The 24,713-nt window shown below is 46.8% G+C and overlaps 1 protein-coding gene across 2 annotated transcripts in view; it reads right to left on the bottom strand.

The window, feature by feature from the left end:
* The window catches only part of RGS9 (regulator of G protein signaling 9), a 68,915-nt gene extending 44,519 nt beyond the window's left edge, over positions 1-24,396 (bottom strand). For both annotated transcript variants that reach the window (XM_048818970.2, XM_075119210.1), the window contains exons 1-6: positions 24,180-24,396; positions 12,026-12,122; positions 3,614-3,664; positions 3,347-3,453; positions 1,816-1,867; positions 787-845 (exon numbers count right to left, since the gene is read on the bottom strand). In XM_048818970.2, the coding sequence (XP_048674927.2) occupies positions 787-845; positions 1,816-1,867; positions 3,347-3,453; positions 3,614-3,664; positions 12,026-12,122; positions 24,180-24,242 (429 nt within the window). In that variant the 5' untranslated portion in view covers positions 24,243-24,396. The remainder of the gene's footprint in view (positions 1-786; positions 846-1,815; positions 1,868-3,346; positions 3,454-3,613; positions 3,665-12,025; positions 12,123-24,179) is intronic.
* Positions 24,397-24,713: the final 317 nt, after the last annotated feature.

Here is a 24,713-nt window from a genome sequence, read left to right as displayed (position 1 = left end):
AGAGCCAAAGACTAGAATCAGGGGGTGATCTCTGGTAAGCTTTCTAGCATGCGTATAGGGTTTTTTAAAATTATTTTAGTATGTTTTCTCTGTAATGCTTAAATGTGCTTGCTCAGAAGGAGCTGGGTGGTGACTTATAGCTGCAGGCAATACCCGGGTCATACCCCTCGGACAGGAAGCAAAACGCAGGCACAGGCCGTTTAGACAGTCTGGCTTGCTGGGGATATCACAGTGTAGGCAGGGACCTATGCAGCCTTAAAATCCCCAGTCAGGAGGGAGGGAGATGTGGGTCTCTGCCCAAGAGAGGAGACAGCTGGGAGCCAGAAGTCTAAAGTGGTGAACCAAAGAGGGTGAATACAGCTGCAATTGCTCCGAAACTGTGACAACAATATCATTCAGTCCAGAGCTTTTGGTTCTCAACATGAAGAACATGATAAAAAACATGCCCTCCTCTCTGAACTAAACAAGGGATAGGCTGGCAATTTGAGCTAGAAAAAATGGGTGGTTCTGAAATGAATTACTATGAACTCCGTTCACTCTGAATACTTCATTCCAGCATTCTGGAGAGGGTAACGGCCCTACTAATATGATCATTTACTTTAAACACTTTTGTACATCAGCAGCTATTTCACAAAACAGAGGTGCCCCTGGGGCTTGGTGCAAACAAAGTGGGGAGTGCATTGAAGGCTTTTTGTCACTTTCCACCCTCCAATCTCAAGAGCAGCTGGCTCAAGCTAAAGCAGGCTCGGAGCTGGCAAAGGCACAAACAATAGAACGTCTTCCTACCTTTTCATACTCTTCCAGAATCCCTTTCCTCTTAATATTTTTCTTGGCTAGGTAGATTGCTGGGAGAAAAGCAAAAAGGTTCAGTCACTAGGCAGATCAATAAAGCTAATCCCTATAATTGGCACGCTGACCCCATGACAAAGGAGTGAACCATTGTCCATTGTGACATCTTTCCCAGACACAAGCTCCAATCTCACAGAAGCCCACTCAAGGAAGACGTCCTTAGTGGCTGCATTCTGTCAAGGATCCTCCATGCGTCGATACAGAAGTGCAAGAATGGCTATCCTCCCTCACTCTTGAGCTTGATGTGGTTGATTATGCAGTTATAGGCCAACAAATTGTGCCTTCCTGAAAGCCTGGGCCAAAGTACATTGGAGTCAATGGAAGGGTTTCAATTTGTCTTCAGTGGGCACTGGATCAAACTCTTAAAAGGTTAGGAAGGTTTTTTTTCCCAATTTTGGGGCAATTTTTTTTTTGTTTTTGTTCTAAAGCTTTTAAAAATATATTCTTTTAATGTTTAAAACCAAACTGGGTTATTTTCAGAAGGCGAGGCCTTCGGCTTTCAGGACAAATATATAGGATAGCTCAGTGGTTTGAGCACTGGCCTGCTAAACCCAGGGTTGTGAGTTCAATCCTTGAGGGGGCCATTTAGGGATTTGGGGCAAAAATTGGGGATTGGTCCTGCTTTGAGCAGGGGGTTGGACTAGATGACCTCCTAAGGTCCCTTCCAATCCTGATATTCTATGAAGGTACAAAAGTATCAGGTAAATAAAAGCTGGTGACCCAGACGTCAGGAGCAACCCTGCAATGAACAAAGTAGTGTGTACCCTAAAGCCCATGAGCAGCCCTATAATAATAAACCAAGATGATCAGCCCAGTCTTCGTAAGTAGCCCTACATAGCCAGAACAGCAGCACCTGGAGAAAGCACTCAAGAGTATCATCAGCATCCACCTGATTATATGGGAGTGTGCTGTACATCCTCACGCTCCATTCAGCTTTCACAGAAAAGCTATAATGTTAACACTTACCATAGTCGGTATCATCTGCTGCCCACTGCTGGGTGGGCCAGAAATAGGGTGTCTGCAGAAAGAAGCCAAAAACAAGACCTCAGTTTTCATGTAGCCACCATCAGCTGCATCTGGCTCTTTACAATCATTACGTTTGTTGGTATCATACTGTATTGTTGTATTTTTGGGTAAACAGAAGAAGGAGGGAGTCACCTGCTTTGCAAATATGCTACAAAAAGAAGCTTATCATTTCCATACTTCTACCATTTAAAGGGCTGAATCAACACACCCACAAAATATCCATCTTCTTAGCTCAGCATAAGCAGTTAGGAGGATAAGACAAGGTTATTTTTGTTGTTGTTATTAAATCAGGTTTAATGGAGTCAATTACATATCCACTTCCTCTGCTTTGACAATCAGTTATTGTTAACAAGGTGAGACTTTCAAAACCATGCAAGCTTTCAGAATAGCAAAGTACATGCTTATCATTCCAGTGTTCTCCTTGATATTGTAAAGATGTTGGAGCATGGATTGGGGAACATGAAGGGAACCAGACGACTGGTATTAATAACCTCATTTGAAAACTATATGATAGTGCCCTAATCCGGGGTGGGCAAACTTTTTGGCCTGAGGGCCACATCGGGTTTCCAAAACTGTATGGAAGGCCAGGTAGGGAAGGTTGTGCTTCCTCAAACAGCCTGGCCCCCACCCCCTATCTGCCCCCTCTCACTTCCTGCCCTGACTACCCCCCTCAAAACCCTCCACCCATCCAACCTCCCCGCTCCCTGTCCCCTGACTGCCCCAAGCCCTATCCACACCCCCACCCCCTGACAGGCCCCCCAGGACTCCCACACCTATCCAACCCTCCGTTCCCCATCCCCTGACCGCCCCCCCCCAGAACCTCCACCCCATCCAACCGCCCCCTGCTCCCTGTCCCCTGACTGCACCCCAGGATCCCCTGCCCCTTATCCAACCCCTCCGCTCCCCGCCCCCTTACCATGCCGCTCAGAGCAGCAGGAATGGCAGCCCTGCCGCCCGGCCGGAGCCAACCATGCCGCTGCGCTGCCCGGCAGGAGCTCGCAGCCCCGCCGCCCAGAGCGCGGGTGGCACGGCAAGCTGAGGCTGCAGGGGAGGGGGAGCAGCAAGGGAGGGGCCGGGGGCTAGTCTCCCCGGCCGAGTGCTCAAGGGTCAGGCAGGACGGTCCTGCAGGCCAGACATGGCCCACGGGCTGTAGTTTGCCCACCTCTGCCCTAATCTTTTCTTGTATGTGGAGGCAATTCCAGCCATGAACCATGATCCCAATTTCTTATCACATCCTGTTACTACAGTGTATTCTATTTGCTCATTATACTGTCTCCTGAAATTGTTCCAATGATTTTATTTGCTAGTGTACAAGCTGCAAGGGAAAATACATTCAGAAGGAACCACTGGCATTTCAAAGCTACAAGGAAAAGTAATTTAATTAAACAGAAGCACAGAAGCCTCCGATTCTAAGCCAAGATGTAGAATACATTATGTCCAGCCTGTGTTCTGTGTCTAAGATATAACTTGCCTGAAATCTGTAGAGGCTGCTATCTGTTTTGAGGGTGAGGTTTTTTGGCTCCTGCAGAGGGTAGATGTATCCATACTTGACAATTAGATTCCCCAAGTTGAGTGCCTCTAAAAAAAGAGAAGTCAGATATATTGATGATACAAAGAGACTGCAGCAGAATTCAGAAGCAACCCACTACCCAGGAGAAAAGAATTTAGGTTGCATCTAACAATTAATTATAGTCTCACGATTCAAAGCTATAAAAGCATTAGATGGTTACACTCCTACCTTCCTCAGTGATTTTCAGATGCTGGATAATCCACTGCAGTATATCACTACCTACAAGGCAAAGAAAATACCAGACACTATAAATCAGAAGTGGTGTACAGCCCACAGAGTCCTGCAATGGGGACCAGTACACTCATTATGTCCAGTATGGAGATGGAGCCTGTGAGGACTATAGGTCCCAGCATGCCAAGCCCTATTTTAAACCAGGCAACCCGCACATATTAAAAATTAAGGCAACTACACTGCACTCCCATTTATTCAAAGCAGGTGTGACCCACAGGCTTCTGGTTAATTGCCAGTCCAGCTCTTGGTCGGGCAGTAAACATACAGTCAAACCCATGCAGTAAAGAGGGATCCTCCAGACTACAGCAGGCCCTTCTCAGTTATCACACTGTCCCTGGATGATGGTACTTGATCTGATGTTTCCCCCTTGTCAGACAGGTCTCACCCATTGGCTTCTCAGCATTTCCTGTGTCACGCAACTAACTCGGAAGGACCTCACAGCTAACTGGAAAGCACAGCACACTCTGAAATGACTGAGCACAGCGCCACTGGAAAGTAAATTTGTCATGCTTGGGGCAGTGGAGGAGACTAGTGCAGAGGAGCCCAGTGACTGTATCTCCTCTGCTCTACGCTCCTACAGCCCCCGCAGAGATGGAAACTCATGAAGCCACCAAAGAGGGGCTGCTGCAAGTCAGAGGCACCAGAACGGGGAGGGGGGGGCCAGAAGGCCATGGCCCCCCACTTTTAATCGTCCCAAAGGACAAGTGACGGGGGGAAGGGAGTGGGGTCTTAGGGAGAAGAGGCTGTGTGGGTACAGGGTCTCGGGGGAAATGAAGGGGCAGAGGTTCAGGGGGAAGGGGCAGAACAAGGGCTGGGACCACAGTTCAGGCACCGGTGGCCCCCCCACTGTTAGGAACCTTCTGCCACCCCTGCTGCAAGTGGGGTAAGAGCCACCCCTCTGAAAAGGGATGACGCCAGGGCTATGCACTATTTAAGCCCTCAAAGTAGAGATTTAGTGGGACTTCAGCGATCCATAGGCCTCTTGTGCTGGGCCTCTGAATAGGAATGAATTTCACCCAAGGGAGAGCATGCCACAGAGGCAAAATACCCACAGCCTTCTGTAGGTCTAGCCTTTTCTGCTCATGTATGCAGAGAGGAACATGAGGCCCCTAATCTCCCTGTGGCGTAGTTGCTCCATGTGTACATGACCGATACGCACCGGTTTCCTTCATTCATGGAGCGGTGAAATTCACCCCAGTGCAGAAGGCCAACAAAAGGCAAGCACAGTAAAGTCCCACTTAAACCCTAAATGGTGCATTATGACAGGGTGTACCAGGCCTCCTCTACCCCGATGAAGGCATCGCCACTGTGACACACCCGCCCAATGGAAGAACGTCACTTGGGAAAGAGGGGCAGTGCGTTTAGTCCTCCAAGCACTGCCTAGAGATGCCACTCAGGCTCTAGTACCAGCAGAACCAACAAGATGTGATTCCCTCCCCAGCGGCTAGACAGGAGAGACAGAGGCAGCAGCCAATCAGGACCCATCAGGCGAGATAAGAAGGCTTGCCTGCTTCTTCACTGGGTGGGTGTTGGTTGAATTCGGGGCAGAAGAGGAGCTCCCTGGTTCTAACCCAAAACTCCCATGCCTGGGTCAGGGCCTAGCAATCCGACTGCACCTTCAGCTGAAGCGGGCAATGAACTGTTTATTTTCTGTCGTGGAGTTGACTTGCCCGGATGGTCATTTTCAGCTGAATTTCAATTCACTGCTAGACTAGCAAGGGGCTTGCTGTTTGGGAGGCCTTGCTCCTAGACAGCTTTGACATGCACAGGCCATGTCTGGGCTCAAGTGGGACTTGACGCATAGACCTTTCCTTAGAGGGAGGATGAAGTTCAGCCTAATGTCTGCAAAGTGCTTTGAGATCCTGAAATAGAAGCACAATGGAAGGGAAAAGTATTATCACTACTTAGATTGCAAGCTCTCTGGGACAGGGGCTGTCTCTTTTGTTCTGTGTTTGTACAGCACCTAACGCAATGGGGGTCCTGTCCATGACTAGAGCTCCTAGGTGCTATGGCAATACAAACAACAAATAATAGTAATTGCCCATTATGTGAGACACCCAGCCAGTCCCTGCACAGGGTATTTTTAAACATCTTTTAGCTGCTGCTATTGTGCCTTTAGATATCTACAAACACCTTCATTTTAAAATTCATATCTCTGCTAGTTTTTAATGAATATCTTTCTGCAATAACCAAACAAAATCTTTTATAAAGACGAACAATTTTCAGTGTTGCTAGTGAGACTCCACATCAAAACTCAACATAATTGGAAATGTGAAGTGGATGTGTTCTTTGTAAAGGTGAACTCATAGGGAACGTTTTATTGCCAGCATGAAAAGGAAGGGAATGCTCATCAGGAATCACACAACTCAATTAGAATCCTTACTCTCAAATTAAATTGAAGCATAAAGAAACAATTCAGGTTTCAAAGGCTGAAAATGTATAACTCAGTGATATAAAAAGCATTCATGAATCCAGCTTGAAAGGGGATTTATCGTTTGAATAGAAATACATTCTGTAGGCAGAGGAGCTAGAAGCCTTGGGGAATTGGTAATGGGAAACAAAGTAGAGCTGGTTAAAAAATGTCTTTCTACAGGAAGTTTTGGGAAACAAAAATCTTTTTTGCAAAATTTTCCATGAGAATTTTTTATTTTCAGAAACAGAACATTTTCACTGAAAATGTTTTTTAAAAACTAAAAATCGTTTTAAGTGTCTTTAAATCATTTTTTTAATTTAAATGTTTGGGTTTTAAAAACCAAAAGCCAGAAGTTTTTCCTGAAAACTGAACCAAAAAAGGAAAATGTTAAAAACTGTAAGATTTTGGTTATCAAAATATTTTCAGTTTCCATTTTTTTTAGACAAAATTTTAAAAAATTGAAAAATTTCAGCCAAAATTAAATTTTAAAACTTTCACTTTGGTCAAAAAGCTATTTTGTCAACAATATATTTTGATTAAAAACCATCAACCAGGACTAATACAGAGCCCCTCATTTTTAGGTCATTGTAGGTTCAAATCTAAGACTTGTTACCATCTGCTGGCTATGTGACTTGAGTTTTGTGGGCCTCTGTCGAGATATCTCCATCATAATAAATGCCATCTGGACTGACACGAAGTGGCCAATCCTATGCAAAGCCAAGTATGGAATGGGTCATGGAAACGGAACTACCCTCTCACAGCATTGGATGACAACATCAGCACCGCTGCTCTCTTATCATGATGGTCAGGGAGTGGTAGTGATGGACCTTGAACAGGACCCAGCTCAGTCATCCTGGGCCAGGAGGCTGGTGGCTGTAACAGGGACCTCAGAGGTGTGGGGTATTAAGGAAAGAAATGGGGGAGAGGGATCTTCAGGGCTCCAATATTTACAAGAAGAATCCCTTCTCCCTAGAAGAAAATGTGCCCAAAAGGAAGTTGGTGAGGAGGTGCTTATAGGGGCATGTGATGGGTCAGGGTGGCTGTGTTAGGTATTTCAGTTTTAAAACCTCACAGGGGGGTGAAATCACCTCTGCACAGAGGGGCCACATGAGGTCTGGGAATCATTTAAACCCCAGTGATCTGGCTTACACAACGTCAGCCATCAGCCTCCACTAGAGCCTTTTCATTATCTTCTGGGGAGCAAACAAAACTGTGAAGCTCTCGCCATTTAAACAAGGCCAAGCTAAATTGCATTCAGTCCCTGATCAATTACTAACCTTTCCCTTCAAATGTCACCTACAGTTGCAGATTGAAGTGCTGACCTTTCCTGACATTATACTGATTACTTAGCCTTGCACTAGGAGCCTGGAGCTTTTATCCCACTGACTGCTTCCTTAAATAGATCAAATTAAAAGATTATTCTGTCACTCATACCTAGAGAGCTCTGACTGTAAGTGCTCTCCCTAAAAGAAGCAAATTAAACATGGGAACTATCTGCCCCCTGCAAAGAAATTCTGAAACTTTTTAGGGATTTGGCATGCACCTACGTAGTTTCCTGAACACAAAGAGCCAAGTTCTCTGCATTGCCTTCAGTGGAGTTGTGCCCATTTATACCACACACTCTAGGCCCCCGCACTACCTACACGTTGATCTGTTTGGAAACACTCAGTATTCGGCCAATGGATATGCAATCCAGGCAGCACTACGAATATCACAGCCCAGGAAACAACAGTGATTAGAGTGCAGGAGACCAGAAGTCAGATTTCCTCAGCTGGCAGGATTTATGACCTTATGGAAGAGGGCACTTAGTGCAGGAATTACAGAACCGGAGTAAAAGCAGACAGCAACCACCAGGCTATGGCCACCCAGAGGTGTTTTCCCTTCCCATCATTTAACCATTGATTATTTTTTAATCACGGTTGTACTTTATAATGCATCAGCATAGCGAGCAGATCGAGGGACGTGATTGCTCCCCTCTATTCGACATTGGTGAGGCCTCATCTGGAGTACTGTGTCCAGTTTTGGGCCCCACACTTCAAGAAGGATGTGGATAAATTGGAGAGAGTCCAGCGAAGGGCAACAAAAATGATTAGGGGTCTGGAACACATGACTTATGAGGAGAGGCTGAGGGAGCTGGGATTGTTTAGCCTGCAGAAGAGAAGAATGAGGGTGGATTTGATAGCTGCTTTCAACTACCTGAAAGGGGGTTCCAAAGAGGATGGCTCTAGACTGTTCTCAATGGTAGCAGATGACAGAACGAGGAGTAATGGTCTCAAGTTGCAGTGGGGGAGGTTTAGATTGGATATTAGGAAAAGCTTTTTCACTAAGAGGGTGGTGAAACACTGGAATGCGTTACCTAGGGAGGTGGTAGAATCTCCTTCCTTAGAGGTTTTTAAGGTCAGGCTTGACAAAGCCCTGGCTGGGATGATTTAACTGGGAATTGGTCCTGCTTCGAGCAGGGGGTTGGACTAGATGACCTTCTGGGGTCCCTTCCAACCCTTATATTCTATGATTCTATGATCATCGCAATTCGTATTTGCTTTCATCATATTTTCACAAATGTAATGGGGCCGCTTGGTTATCTCCAGTATAACAAGAACTTCCCAGCTCCACAGTGCTGTCTTAAAACATCGTAATAGCGCTATTGGAAGATGTAGGGCCGGAGCCTCTGCTGCTATATATCACTTCACTGACTTTGTGCTACACCTGTTTAAGCAAACAAAGGGTCTGCCCCATAGTGTGTAGAAGGATAGAAGGCATGGTCTGAGAATAAGATTGATGGTCAGAACTTCCCAAGTTCTGCCAGCTACTCCCTGCCCTGACACCAATTCCCATCATGCCGTCTAGCAAGTTACTTAACATATCTACCTAGAGTGAGGAGGGATTTGACAGCAGCGTTCAACTACCTGAAGGGGGGTTCCAAAGAGGATGAAGCTCAGCTCTTCTCAGTGGTGGCAGATGATAGAACAAGAAGCAATGGTCTCAAGTTGCAGTGGGGGGGGTCTAGGTTGGATATTAGGAAACACTATTTCACTAGGAGGGTGGTAAAACACTGGAATGGCTTACCTAGGGAGGTGGTGGAATCTCCATCCTTAGAGATTTTTAAGGCCCAGCTTGACAAAGCCCTGGCTGGGATGATTTAGTTGGTGTTGGTCCTGCTTTGAGCAGGGGGTTGGACTAGATGGCCTCTTAATATTCTTTGATTCTATTATTCTACCTCAGTTTCCCCATCCAGAAAATGGAGAAAGCAATATTCCCCTACAGTTCTTCAGGACCAAATCCTCCTCTCAGTGACCCCTGTGCAGCCCCAGGACATCACTGGAGAGGACGATTTGGCCGAGAGGAACAGTAGGATCTTCTGCGCTCCTGGGTTCCCCAGGGCTGCAGAAGGGGCAAAACGAGAGCAGAATTTGGTACAAGGTGTGTGAAACAGCAGGTATTTATAGTGTAATATTCTTTTGATGGTTTCTAGGAGAGGGAAGTAAAGGTGTTGATAGTGTATTTCCAGCGCCATGTGAAAGGAGCTGGCACACACAAACGGAGAGTGTGTTAGCAGCTGATGGCAATGACAAACTTGGCACATCAAAACACAGCTACCTGTCTGTTTCTTCTTCAACCTATTCAAATGAGGAAAAGCTGTAATTTAGAGGCATAGAAGTGGGTTGAATATTTTGCTCCTCTCCAGCGAATTCAAGAAAAATGATTATTACCAGAAAATGCTCAAAGGGGAGATTAATTGATTGCTATTCATTTCTAAAGTTCCATATTACAGTCTGGTATCGCTCTGCCCATTTAATTATTTCTGCAAATGTATATCCAGATGTGATGGGGCACACTCTCATCACCTGCTAGACATGGAGTTAAGATCCAGTGAGTGCACCTATGACTGATTCATTGCCTCCTGCCCAGTGGGGGTGGAAGTAGGTAAGGATCATTAGGTACCTGGCCCTCACAAGGAACTGGAGAGAACTTGGCACGGGGAGACTGCAGAGGGGACATGATTCTTCTGTGGAGAGAAACCCCCAGAGAGCAGGTCAGGCTCCTGTCAGAGGGGAGCCCTGAGTTAGGGTCAGTAAAAGCACTTCAGTGGAAGCTGAGAGGGGTGGAAGGATGGTTCTTCCAGCAGAGAAAGGAGGAGCTAGAAGGACCTGGGGAGAATCCAGAGGCCTGGGAACCAAAGGAAGGCTGCATTAGGCACAAGCTGCAGGAAAGCAACACGCGGGAGATCAGAGGAAGGAAGCAGCCCAGGGAAACAGCAGCAAGTCTGAAGAAGTCGACCTGCCTGCCCAGTACAGGGTTCTTGGGCCAGAACCTGGAGTCGGCAGTGGGCCTGGGTTCCCCCACCAGTCCCTCAGGAAGGATCATGCAAGCCCACTGGAAGCAATAGTGAGCTCAAGGTGAGGCTGATGACTGACCCCAAAGAATGGGACGGAGGCTCTTTTGTATTGGGATTTCTTGTGAACTTTCAGTTGGACCTTCTTGTTACCCTGGAAGGGGACTGAACTTAGTGACTTGACCAGAGAGCTGAGCCACAGAAGACCCAGCAAGAGACAGACGGCCTGCAGGAGATGCCAGGGACCAGGACCCCTTGCAGCATTATACCCTGACACAAGGGAATGCTACAGGAGGAGAGTACACTACCTTACGCCATAGCTATTGAAGATCTCTCTGAAGTAGGTACGTCACAGAGGTGGAGAGGGGAACAGCTCTTCAGTTCAGACACAGTATGACTTGTTAAGGCTGTATGGGCAATCATTTGTTCTTAACTAGTAATGACCTTCCTATCTTCTGCTTTAAGAGCTGGAGCGAAATCCTGTGCCCATTTAAGTCAACAGGAATTTTGCCATTGACACAGTGAGCCAGGATTTCAGCCCAGATTTCCAAAGATGGGTGCGTGAAACAACAGGCCTATATTTGAAGACACTTCTCATAAGTGGGCAAAATGTCTGATGTGCATGCAGAAATCAGGTATTTGCACAGGCACATGGCCCATTTTAGGCTCTTAACTGGCACACACTGCCTTGTCTATCCTAGAGGGTTAGAACATTAGTTAGAAAGTATTAGTAATACACTTTTAAGCCAGCATGGCTATGGAGTTTTTGCCCAGCCTACCCAGAGTTAATCCCCCCCACTCAGGGGGGTTAATTGTATATTAAATGCTCATTTGCGCTGTACTTGTTTAATAGAATTCTAAGCATTCTTTATACCTACAGATCCAGCCTTTAACCAAGGAACAATATTCCTCCCCAGTGATGGTAAATGGAGAAAGGGTCTTGATTTTTATCCCTAACAAACAGTGGCCTCATGCCAGATGATAAATAGTTGTGTATCACAGAGTCATAAAATAAGGAGGGTGGGGGAAGGACACAAGCCCACTTTTTTTCTTTTTTGCCTGAAACTACCAGCATACACGGCAGGGGCGTAGCCACGGGTGGGCCTTGGCCCACTCACTTCCATCCAGGCCCCTCCCAAATTGTGCCCGGACCGTGCTCCCCGGCGGGAGTGCCAGGCTGGCAGGCGGATTGGGGCAAGCCCCAGGGGCCTGGACCCCGCTCCCTGGCGGAAGCGCCCAGTAGGCGGGCAGAGCAAGGCAAGCCCCCACGCCCTGACCCCATTTCCATGGCAGGGGCACACAGGGACTGCAGTCAGAAGGGGTGGGAAGGACCCCCAGTTGTCCTGGCCCAGGCCCCACAAAACCATAATCCCCGTAGGTGGAGGTGGCCCCCCGTCATTGCCAGTCCACCCAAAAGCAGGGCTCACCCACTTTTCCTAGCCTAGCTATGCCACTGATACATGGTGATGGGAGCCATATACATGCTTGTAAATAGAATAATAGTAAGAGAAGCCAGTTTGGGGTTTATTACCATTTGTACAAAGAAACAGGCTCTTCTCCAGAGGCTCAGAAAAATAGCAGGGTAGTGCCATTGGCATCTTACCTGTCATAGCATGTGGGATATTTGTGATCATCACCCTCTGAGTGTGCATTTTGATGCCAGTGTCTGGATTCTGCATCTCCATGAGGAGGGCTTCAATCTGCAAAGCATGATGGGTACAAGCAGTTTTGTGAGAACAAACAGGAGGGCAAAACAAGAGCACAGCCTGACCTGGACCATTTTGTAAAGGCAACTAATCCAGACTAGCACAAGGGGAGAGAATTAAGGGGCTGGGCTCACCCCCCTCCCCTCCCTCTTTCACAGAAGCTGCTTATGTGAACATGCTACTTGTACAAGCATGCTAACCCCAATGGGCAATCCCTTCTCCAAGTGCCATCTTGCAATCACTCCCTGCTAGGCTACCCCATAGGAGAGGCACGCCCCTGTGATTAGTTTACCGGGCCACTGGATGTAGCTGTTGCACACAAATTCGGCTGAGAGAGAATTCAGCTTGGCTTTTTCAGGAGAGACAGTGGCCAACTGACAAACTACAAACATGGGTTCCTTTTTGTTCTCCTAGCAATTTGCTGGGACATCAAGAGAACTGTTGCAATACCAGTGGGGTTGAATAATACCCAGGCAGCTAGCTCCATTGCATACCTATCCCCTTTTGCTTAAAGACTAACTTGAGAGTGCATCACTCACAGGTTGAATTAGCAAAGGTGTCCACACAAGTGTTGCATCCGATGAAGTGAGCTGTAGCTCACGAAAGCTTATGCTCAAATAAACTTGTTAGTCTCTAAGGTGCCACAAGTCCTCCTTTTCTTCACACAGACTGGGTGAAAGCCAAACCCAAGACAGTCTGTTTCAGGGCCTGCAGAGAATAGCTGGGGTGGATTTTTAAAAACACAAGAGCAGCAAAAGTACGTTCCACCGCTAATGGGCTGTGCAAAAAGTGCAAGTCAGTTGGAGCCCGACGGCAAAGAGAGCTCAGGGCAGCCAGCACCTCTCAGGCAGCACTCAGCATCCAGCCGGTTAGGAAGATGGCTACGGCACCCTCCTTTTCTTGACTACTTTAGGGATCATCCATGACAACAGAAATAGAAATAAAACACAGCTCTTAGCAAAGAGGCAGCTTTGGGGTTCTTCATCCCTTCTTGTGGACCACGGAACACCACTGGGCCTGATTCACCTCTCACAATGGTGAGATCACCAACAACCCCACTGAAGCAAGTGAAGTAACAACAGTGTAAAGTGCCTATAAGTGAGGGGAGAAACAATTGTGCTGCTATTCTTGAGCTCTTGCTCACGCCTGCCCTAACACTTAGGCCCAGATCCTCAAGAGTATTTAAGCACCTACCTCCCACTGATTTCAATGGGAGCTGAGAGTTATGTGACTGAACACCTTTGAGGTTCTGGGCCCTCGGGTATGATTTTTAAAGGTCAGTGAGGCACCTAAAGATACAGATAAGCTCCCAGGTGCCTATCTGCATTTTCAGCCATCTAAATACCTTTGAAATTGTCCTCTCAGCCCTTTTTAAAAGAATACAAAATAACTTTTTTCCCTTTCAAGATTTTATTTCCTGTTAGCTACCAGACTTTGCTCTGAAGATGGAGGAAGACAGAACAGTTGCTCTGAGGAGAGTAAAGATGGTCCCGTGCTTAGGGCATTAGCCTGTGACTTGGGAGACCTGGATTCAATTCCTTGTTCTGTCACAGACTTCCCGTGTGACGTTGGGTGAGTCATTTAGCCCCTCTGTGCTTCTGTTTCCCACCTGTAAATGGGGATAACAGCATCGCCCTACCTTCCAGAAGTGTTGTGAAGAAAAATACACTAAAGATGGTGAAGTCCTCTGATAATGTAGCAATGGGGTTGTAGAAGTACTGAAGAGAGCAGGTGTGCAGAAATCTAAAGGTGCAATGCACAGAAAACAAGACCATGGTAGATAAGTTACAGAGCTACATACACCACAGTTCTGACCCCTGCGAGTCCCAGAAGCTTCAGTGGGAGCCGTGCCTTTCCAGGCCTGGTCTTTTGAGCCAGCTTGTTATCTAGCCCATGTTCCATTTTGACCCCTCGTGTCTGGAGTGGTTGTACAGGGCTCTCAGCATCTCCCTGCTGGGCCTTTACTAGTCAAAAGCCAATAGTTAGTTCATAAAACCCACTCAGTTTTCTGGTGCAGGATGTTCTCTTTTCCTAATGAGCAAATAACTCCGGAGACTTGTAGCTTTCCTACCCCTGCTGAGCACCCTCTGGTCATTTAAGAAATAACATATATCAAAGAAAACAAGCGAGACAAGCTAGGGAGCTACCATCGGGTGGTGCCTGCTGATTCGGCTGCAAACTGCGCACTTTGCTGATCAAAACTCAGCAGGTCTTTTCCTCTTCTCCTAAGGGAACCGGCTGCTTATTAGGGATTCCTAGAGATTAGAAGTTGCCATCAGCACCAGCTTGTCAGCAGGAGCCAAGAAGGGCTGTTTAAAATACAATGAGGACATCTGCTTTCCTTTCTGCAGCTTTGTCACATTTTGTAACATGATTTTGCCCAGGAGAGCTCTCTAGCTGGTTTTCATTTTGTACATATTGAAGCCATGTCTTGGCCTTGGTCCACGGGGGGAGGCTACAACAGAGATCAATTCACACCAGGTGAAATTTACCACAGCGCAAAGAGCCAGCACAAAGCATAAGGACCACTGAAGACCCACATCAGTCCTATTTTGAGCAGATCAGTGGTTCCTAAGATCTCTGCATAGGGGGTGAATTTCATCTCTGGCAAAGTCTCCCTGGTCTGTACTTGGGAGGCCATCAACTGTGGAGAGGAAAAGCAGAATCCTGAACTCAGTACTCGCGGAAGAAGTTTATTGTTTGTTTTATGGTAACACCTAGGAATCCCAGTCCAGGGTCAGGAACCCATGATCCTAGGCACTCTACAGACAAAGAACAAAGCAAACAGTCCCTGCCCAGAGACCGTACAGTCTAAATGCAGGAGGCAGCAGGTGGGAGGAGGAGGTAGCACAGTGAACAGAATTTTGAGTGTCAGCTATTTAATCCTCCAATCCTCCTGCTTTGCTTTTTCCCCTTGCTTGGAAATCCCTATAAGGAGAGGCTTCTGCAATCCAAAGCAGCCTCCAAGTGCTAAACAAGCAAGTGTCTCTGGAGCTATCTCCTTCATTGCTGCATATCATGAGTCACCAGCCCAGCCCCATTGACATCTGGCTGCAGCACTCAGGTTTGGTCCTTGGGGGCATCCCCCAATACAAATGATTAAACTCAGAATTTCTGCACTGCACATTCAGTACAGTCACTATGTAAAACCCTCTGGCTCAGTGAGGTTTTATAGCTCATTGTTGTGGCTAAGCGGTTGAGGCAGTAGCTTATCCAAATGCTTTAGGGCACAACTGCCTTTGTAGGCAGGTTAGTTCTTGTTTCATGACATAGGCCACAGCTTTCATTATGGGGTTGAGGTTTGGGGCCGTTTTGTTTTTACTCCTCAGTGGGTTCCAACTGTTCTGGGAAATCAAAAAGGGACACAGAAAACAAATGCGTTTAAAGGAGTCTCCTAGGTTATCTGGACCAGGAAACCTCCAAGATAGCTCTGGTGGGCGTGAGAAGTCTTCTCCAACATGATCTCCTCTGAATGCTCCTTTTCTTCCATCTGGCATTTGTGTTTCCTTGAGAGTGGCGTGTTTCTACAATAATATAGCATAAGAACCCCCTGCAGATAGCCAAAGGAAATAGAGAAGCATGTTCCCTTTATGGAGGCGGAGGCGTTTATGCTGCTTCAAAATGCGGGTTTGTTTCCTTGCAGAAAAATAGCCTTATTGGAAGGCAATGTATGGAAATGGGTTTATTTCCCCCGTAGGATTGTCAGTTGTATTTCAAATGCTCACCTCCTGCTTCAACTCTTGTATTGTTTGTATTACAATAGCACCTCTAGGACTCCACCAAGATCAGGGCTGCTTTGAAGTAGTCACTGAACAAACACATAATAAGAGACAGCTCCTGCCCTGAAGATCTTACAGTCTAAATAGGCAAGACAGGCTTTAAGGGTGGGAGGAGATACAGGGCACAGAGAGGCCAAGGTCACACAGCAGGTCAGTGGCTGACTGGGAGTGGAACCTAAGTCTACACACTCCCTGCCCAGTACCCTAGCCACTACACCACACCGCCTGTCCTACCATGGTCATTATAAAACTATAATCTCGTCCCTTAACAGTTTTCCCTCCCCACACCCATTCCCTTTCAATTCTTCAGAAGGGTTTACAGTAGAACCCCAGAGTTACAAACACCAGTTACAAACTGATTAGTCAACCACACACCTCACTGAAACCAGAAGTACACAATCAGGCAACAGCAGAGACCAAAAAGGCAAATACAGTACAGTACTGTGTTAAATGTAAACTACTAAAAAGAATAAAGGGAAAGTTTAAAAAAAAAGATTTGACAGCTAAGGTAAGGAAACTGTTCCAGTGTTTTTTTCATTTAAACTAAGAAAATATAAAAGCAGCATTTTTCTTCTGCGTAGCAAAGTTTCAAAGCTGTATTAAGTCAATTAAGTCAAGATCAATTGTAAACTTTTGAAAAAACAACCATCACGTTTTGCTCAAAGTTACGTGCATTTCAGAGTTACAAACAACCTCTAATCCCTAGATGTTTGTAACTTGGAGGTTCTACTGTAGTTTAATAAATGAAACGTAGTAGAGAGGTGTCATACAGAGGGTGCTGGGAGAAAAGGGCAATGGAAACTGGATTAAGCTAATGCAGAATAAGGACCTCTTATTCCAGAATAAGTATGTCCACACACATGGAGTTAATTAGGAAGAGTTAATCAGGAATAGCTATTTCTGAATAACTTCCTATATAGATAAGCACTTAATGTCAGAGGCTGCTAACACCTCATGGAGATGTTTAGCTCAGGGCCTGTGTATCTGGAGCAGAAGGATCTGTGTTCCACCATCCCTGCTGTCCCCAGGATATTTCAAATGGCTGCACTGCAGCAACAGGCCAGAAGTTCCAGGTGGCCAAGGATTTTGCCCCTGGTTCATTACACAGATGAGTTGAGAAAACAGTTCCCTGCTCCTCTCAGATACACTTCAATATACTACGAAACATGAGTTATGCCCATGCAGCAGCCTGAAAGAACAGACCATGATCAATTATACATTTTTGATGCTGGAAAATGAACTCTCGGGATATATCCACTATACTGATCCCTTCCTCTTTAAAGGCATAAAGTGGATGGATTACTGCCACTGGATTACTGCGCTGTTTGCCATGTGTGTACTCCCTGCTCTCTGCCTAATTGACCTTTGCTTATGCAAACAGGATTGACTTTAAAGCCATGCGGAGACAGGTTTAGGGATTACACAGCAGTTCCCCTCAGAGCAGACAGTTTCAAATTCCAACACCTTAACCCAGGAGTCAAATGGTGTTTGTGGAGCGTTTTGCCTGTGATGGCAACGCATTCAGAGTTGAAGGGGTTTAACCACATTCTAACACAAAGCCACTCGACACATTCTCCCAGTAGACTCTCTATGATGCCAGCGCCAACTCACAGTGCTCTAATTAAACATCTGCCATTTACTCCATCATAAATGCTTGCCCGGTTCTGCTCCCTCACCCAGCCTTCCCTGCTCCTATTTGTAAAGGACACACTCCCAGCTCCAATTTTCGAGGCGGTAAAGCACCCTTTCATCTTAATCCCAGCATCATCCTCCTCATTTTATTCTTTTCTAGGCCTGCAATTAAGTCGTGTATCGAGACAGGGTCACAAAGTGCTTTTACAAACATTAAAGAGCTTGTTAACCAACTGAAACTCTATTTAAAAAAAAAAAAAAGTGCAGATGGAAAGTGTGTTTCCCTGAAGTCCACTCACACCTGCCCACTATCGCTCTTCAGCTACAAAAATCCTACCCACAAATGCTAACCAGCCTGGAAATTAACAGCTAAGGGCGATTCCCCTCTGCCACAGAACCCTTCTTTGCTCAGTGTTACCCCACACCACTGTAAGGGTGCCTCCTCATGAAATTTACAAGGATATATGCAAAAGTCAAAATAACATTAATGCCTAGCCCTGTTCATCAGCAGAACTCAAAGCATTTTATTAAGGAGGTCAGTAATATTATCCTGTCTTCTGAGGCAGAGCGCAGGGAAGTGACTTGCTCAAAGTCATCCAGCAGGCCAGTAAAATAGCTGGGAATAGAACCAAGGTGTTCCAAGTTCCAGTCCTTTATGCTATCCTCTTAGGGTTATCATATTTGAACATTCAAAAAAGGGGACACTCCACAGGGTAAGGGGTATTTGCTCGCGGCCTCCCCGCCCCTGGCCCCACCCCAACTTCACCCCTTCCCTGCCCCCATTCCAACCCCTTCCCCAAAATCCCCACCCCAACTCCGACCCCTCCCTGCCCCATTGGACCCCTTCCCCAAATCCCCGTCCCAGCCCCGCCTTCTCCCCTGAGCGTGCCGCGTTCCCCCTCCTCCCCGCTCCCTCCCAGCCACTCGAAACAGCTGTTTCGCGACACAAGCGCTGGGAGCTAGGGGGAAAAAGCAGGCACCCCGCTCCAAAAGGACGATTTGAGGGCAAAAGGCTGAGGAGAGAGTTTGAGCTAAAGGAATTAATACCAAAGATGGAGCTGGATTGAAACTTCCAGTTCTGAGCTCAGGATCCAGGAGTCAGGCCTGTTTCTAACTAAACCATACTTCCAGAAGACACTAGAAGGGGCTTGAGAGACCAGCTTGAAAGAGAAGCAGAGGGAACAGGCAGGCCCCATCCTTCAGCCCTACCTACGTGATATGAGTCATGATGCAGCTAGCACAGAACCGAAGGGAAAGGTACATATCCCACCACCAGCCCTGAGGCGAGCCACTGCACAATGGTGGGCCAGGTCCTCAGCGGGTGTAAATCACTGAACTGTGCCAATTTACACCCACTGAGGGTATGACCCAACGCATGTGTAACTTGGAGGGTTTATTTCTTAAGCTTGCTTCACTGCCTGACGGGCTTTCCTGCCACAGCGCTTCTCAGATGGTTTGAGAGAAAAACACATAAATAAAAGAACCCAAGCAGCTGTTGCAGGTGCTTCCCATCACCAGACCGTGCTTTAAAACAGGCAGCAGGTGCCAAACTGACTGCCTTGCCTTCTCCAAGAGCAATGCCTGCCATATTCCATCTGCACACGTGTGTCTTGCTGAAGGCTGGGCTGAGCTGGTGTTAGAAACACCTGTTACCAGGTGCTGGCTTACGGGCAGAGGGGCCTACAGAATCCTTCCCAAGGATCATCGCCGAGGTCTTTGTTGTCCTTCGGAATCTCCCATGCGCCTTTCGCATTAAGCTTCTTATATACCAACTTTTGTCACCACCTGCCTTTGGGCCTGACTCTGATCCCACTGACACTGGGGTAAAGCAGGAGTAACGCCAAGAGACAGACACGAGAGTAAGAGGATCCAGATCAGGCCCCTTTTTTTCCTCTTCTTCCCCTTCTTAGTCCCTTATTATCTTCCCTACCACTTCACTTCCAGCTCTTTTGGGATTTTGGTTCTCAGCACGAACCATCTACTGCAGTTCCTCACTACAGACGACCCACTACTCTCACACCTACATCCCTCCACTGGCTTTTGTAGCCTCCCATTTCTTCTCTTTTCCTCTCTTCTTTAACTTACCCTCCATTTTTCTCACTTTTATTGTTCACGGATGGTAACCTCTCCGCTGGCTCTATACCAGTAATGTGATGAACTAGCACTGCTCTCTGCTGGATGGAATCAGAACTGCTCGACTGTGTGTCATAGACCCGATAGTGCCATCAGCGAATAGAGATTCACCTTAACCTCAACTAGGAGAGGCCTGTGCTTTTTGGAGCAGGAAGGGCTGAGTTCTATCCCCACTGTCACCCTGAATTTCTGAATGACCACAGCATGTAAGGAGGCACAAAACAGAAAAGGCTAAGAGGACACCACACAGAGTGGAGAGCATCAGAATGTAAATACCTAGGGAAGGGATTTAACAGCGTCTTTTTAACCCACCACTTAAAACCCGATTGTAAACGCCACAGCAGGTGCTTGGCACAGCCAGCCCCCTTTAATACGGCAAAGGAAGCTCTCAAAGCTTGATTGTTTCATGCTTTACACTTCCAGGCACCTTTTGCCTGAGGCGCTCCAAGCACTTTACAAGGTGGCTAAATATTATGCCCACTTCACAGAGTGGGGAACTGAGGCACAGAGAGATTCTGGCTCACGTTTTCCAGACTAGACTCTATAATTTTTTGGCAGGTCTGATTCTGGGTGCCCAAGTTTAGACACCACCCAAAACCCGAGGCTCCCATAATTAGAAGATGCTTTAGAGATTGTGGGGCATAGTGACTTCCTCTCCCCACACCACATGGGGGGAGGGGAAATGGGGTACTGCTCTCTCGACTTCCCTCATCCTCTTCTAACCAGGCAACATCAGCAGCCAAACCATTTGGTAGCAATCCCTGAGGTCAGGTTACTGTGCTGGCTGTTGGGAATCTGGGATGGCTTATAAATTAGATCAGAAATGAAAGTGAGTTTGTTGCTCAAAGCCAATTGCCCAGTGAACATTTGTTCATGTTCCAGGCCCAGAACTAGACCCACAGGACATTTCTATCCTAAAACACCAAGCAGGAGGATAAAAGCAACTAAACCCAAAAATCATTCAGTCCAATAAAGGGCACAAACCCTTTTATTGGCTGCTTTAATTGGTGCTGCTGGAGATTCCTTTAGAAAGCTGTTTGCCCTCAGTTTTAGCTGAGCTGTTGTGGTTACTCACAGCACAAGCAGCAGCTGCTACCTGCATTTGCTTTCTGGATGCATTGCTACAGCATGTTGCTATACACCCCTAAGCCTGGAGCATGACAGCCCAGCTCCCTTGCACACAGTTAGCTCAGTGGTGCCATTTAATTCACAACCAACCGTGTGCAGCGTGAAGCCATTTCAGATGAGCATCAGTTGCATGGAGAAGCTACAAAGCTCATGCGTGGGAGAAGAGAATCCGTTGTCACATGCACCCCACGTTGTGTATGCCAGTATCAAGCTGACAGGCAGCCCACACGGGCACCGTCAAAGGCACTAGGATTGCAACTCCCACACTGCTACCAGGACCAACAGCATTGTGACGTCAGCAGAAAAGCCCATACGCCTAGCTGGCACAAACACACACTTGGAGAATATGTGATTGTTGTGGGTGTCAACTGATGGCAAGGCATTTGCACAGACTTGAGCAATTAATGAAGACTTTATGCGGTATCTCAGCTTCCTACGGGCTTGATCCTGCAAGGTGTTGAGCAGACACTTACCACGTATCCTCAAGTCCTGCTGTCCGTGAGGTTAAAGGTGCTGAGCACGTGGGCAGAGACTGGGGGGGGGGCATGGGAGGGGGCATTGCCCCCCCCAAAACTGTATACCAGTACTGGTGCAGGAAGCAGAGGCTCATGCTGACTGCAGAGCACCCTTTCTGCACCAGGGCTGCAGTGAGTGTCAGAGCCCTGGTCAACTGACTTGGGCTCACAATACAGGGCTAAAAATAGCAGTGTAGATGTTCTTGCTTGGGCTGGAGCCTGGGCTCTGGGACCCTCTGTCCCCCGCAAGGTTTCAGAGACTGGATTCCAGCCCGAGTGGGAATGTCTCCACCGCTGTTTTTAACCCTGGAGAGCGAGCCCAAGTCGGTTGACCCTCACTGCCGCAGGGATTTTCTTGCAACACCCTGACGTACCCCGAGAGTCTTTCCATTGATTTCAAAAGGTTTTGGATCAGCCCCATGTAAGCTGAATGGGAGCGTCCTCCAGCGGAGCTGCCAGAAGCTGGGCTCAATATGTCTCAGATACGTATCACTGTGTTTTAAAAGAGCTAGCAGCATTTGCCAGGATAGCTGTCGATGAGTGTGTACTTGTAAAGCTAGGCATATAAGCCTCTGTACGAAGCTTCCAGGAAACTTCGCTGTCAACTCTATATTGGTACAATAGTGGTCTGATTCAGACTGGTGCTGAGCAACCTCACCTCTCAGTGAAGCCAATAACACTACTCTGTACGTGCAGGATGGAACCACTGATAGCAAGCTTTCCAAACACTGAAACAGCTAACACGAAAGGTCCATCTTACTTCATTTAAAAATGTGTCCTCTGTATTCGGACCCCATGTGATAATAAAGGGCCAGATTCTGCCGCTGTTGTTCACGTTGCATAGCACTATACGTCATGACTAGCCTCATGGATAGTGATGTACAGCTGTACATAGCCCAATATAATAATACAGTATACTCCTACTCATCCAAAACCCTGTTATGCAAACCTCTGCAGTATCCAAATCCCTTCTTTCTCCCCCACGCAGCTTATGTTGGGGGACAAGGAAGTGATTTGGATAATGCAGTGCCTTGGATATAGAGCGGAGAACCCCAGCCAGGAGTGCGAGGAGGAGGAGGAGGAGCCCCTGGCCAGAGAGGAGGCCACCCTGCTGCTGAATGGTTCCTGCAGCACAGTGAGCCGCCTGCAGCCCCGCTGTCACAGGAGTGAGTGAGCAGAGCAGAGCAAAGACCCCTGGCCAGGACTGCCAGGAGGAGGAGGAGGAGGACCACGCTGCAGGGGAAGTCACCCCGCTGCTGAATGGCTCCTGCCCTCTTGATTATCCAAACTTCCAATTATCCAAACTTCCAATTCTGAACAAAATCCATATCCCCACTGCTAACCAGATAATCCGGAGTGTACTGGCATTCACTGCACCTACACAGACTCTTCCATTTTAGAATCTCAATGCACTTTGCAAAGGTTGATAAGCAGCACCACTCCCATTTTACAGCTAGGTAACTGAATGCTGCGCATTTGGTTTTGTTTTCATATAGAGGCCAATGCTCTGGACCTTCCCATCACAGTAAGTAGAATTTCACAGAGTACAAACCAACCCCAAATTTGGCCCACTATTTTTTCTTCTTGACAGGACAGAGCTTCTCTGCCAAAGCCAGGAGAAACAAATAGCCCCACAGGAAGTATTGTGTGTGCCTCCTTCAGCATGCAAAGTGCAAGTGTTTGTTGCTATAGGACTCACATTGTCAGACTGAATAAATTCACACTCCATCTCATCTCACCTTTAGATTTGTGTACCCACCACCTCCTCCTGTTGGGGTGTTTACATACATGCTCTGCCAAAAGAGTGGATGTGTGTACTTTTTTTAATTTTTTTGTTGCCCCTGATTGTTTTGGAGAGTTCTCTATATTGCAAACCCGAACCAGGCAGCTGTACTTGTCACTGAAAATTCAGCTAATTCCATTCAACAGGATAAGCCATAGACAAGAAAGACAGACTACTCATGGGAGAAAAGCTGGATTAATACCTATCCTGTTTAAAATCTTTTCAAATACTGGTTATATTAAAATGCTTCTAAATGGACGTTGAAAAAAAACAGAAACACTTTACAAAATTATACATTTCATCCAAACCGTAGTTTTTCATCGTTATGCTCTGTAAACGTCTAACAATTATAAATACACACGCCCCTTCCAAAATGCTGTAGAGCAGCCAGACTGCAAACCTTTTGGCAAGATGTACCCCTTGAAAATGTACATGAGCTGTATGTCATATGTAGCAAAGAGCGACTCCTGGGAAGGAAAATAAACCAGATTATGTCTCAAAGCAGAATTAGGGAATCGAACTTTTGGGATGATGATTTTTGTCCCAATGAATGATACAGTTAGAGCGGCCCTCAGGGGAAAAAAATTAGAAAAACTTTCCAATAGGAGGCATAGTATAAAATTGCATGATTAGAGGACTTAATGTTTTTTGTGGCTGTTTTGAATATACATCTTAAACACCTCCCAGTTTTTATCACAATGCCTCTACAACTCCCATGATGCAAACAGTACCATGTAACAGGTTGCCCTCCTCTGGAGCCTGCAGAAAACGAGGACACTTGCCTTGAATCCTTCAGTAACAACAGAGCAGGAAAAAGAGAACTAAAAAGGATTTTCAAACACTTAATAACCGATAAGTCACACAAGTGCCCTTGAAGACGTTCAATTCAGCAAACGGTCATAAATAATACATAATAACAAAATGCCTGTTGACGCCCTGCCCGTCAAACTGCCCCCTTGATTAGCCATACAGGCGGCAAACATTTTACAGATGTGTCTAGGGGTCCTAAATAGGGATCTGCAATAGATGTTGATGGTCGCTATCAGGTAGAATTACTATTATATTTTCAAGACCATGTTACCTTTTTCAGGAATGCCATTCTTGGCCTGTAATGCTGCCCTTGGTCCATCCGTTTCACAGTCATCGTGCCCCACTTAGTCAAGGCAACAGCCACCAAGAAAGCAAACTAAAAACAACAACAAAACAATTAGAAGCCAGGTTTCTACTCCTCAATTGCAGGGCTGCTGCGGCGGCTGCTGCTGCTGGAGACTGGAGCACTCCCCAGTCTAGAGACTAAGGACAGCGGTGAGCAAACACTGCTCCGCCACAGCCAATCAACAAGCAGCTCCGAGGACCTGATTTGCATGGCCGACCGGCCTCCGCCCTTCCCGCCTCTCAGCGCTAGGGGGAGCTCGCCTGCACACACAGGGAGAAGAAAGGCTCAGGAGTGGGGGGAAAGGGCGTGCCTTCAGCCAATCGGGTCTTTCCAGAGTCTCAACGTTCCAAACCCAATACATTGTTACATGCTCTGGAATGCCAACTAGTCCCCTCCAGTTTTCTGAGGATATTTAAAAGGATTTTTTAACTTTCCACCATGTAAAAGAGATTTAATTAA

The sequence above is a fragment of the Caretta caretta genome, chromosome 14 (genome assembly GCF_965140235.1).
Source record: "Caretta caretta isolate rCarCar2 chromosome 14, rCarCar1.hap1, whole genome shotgun sequence".
Taxonomy (NCBI): Eukaryota; Metazoa; Chordata; order Testudines; family Cheloniidae; genus Caretta; species Caretta caretta.
This window is presented reverse-complemented; position numbering and strand designations above follow the sequence as displayed.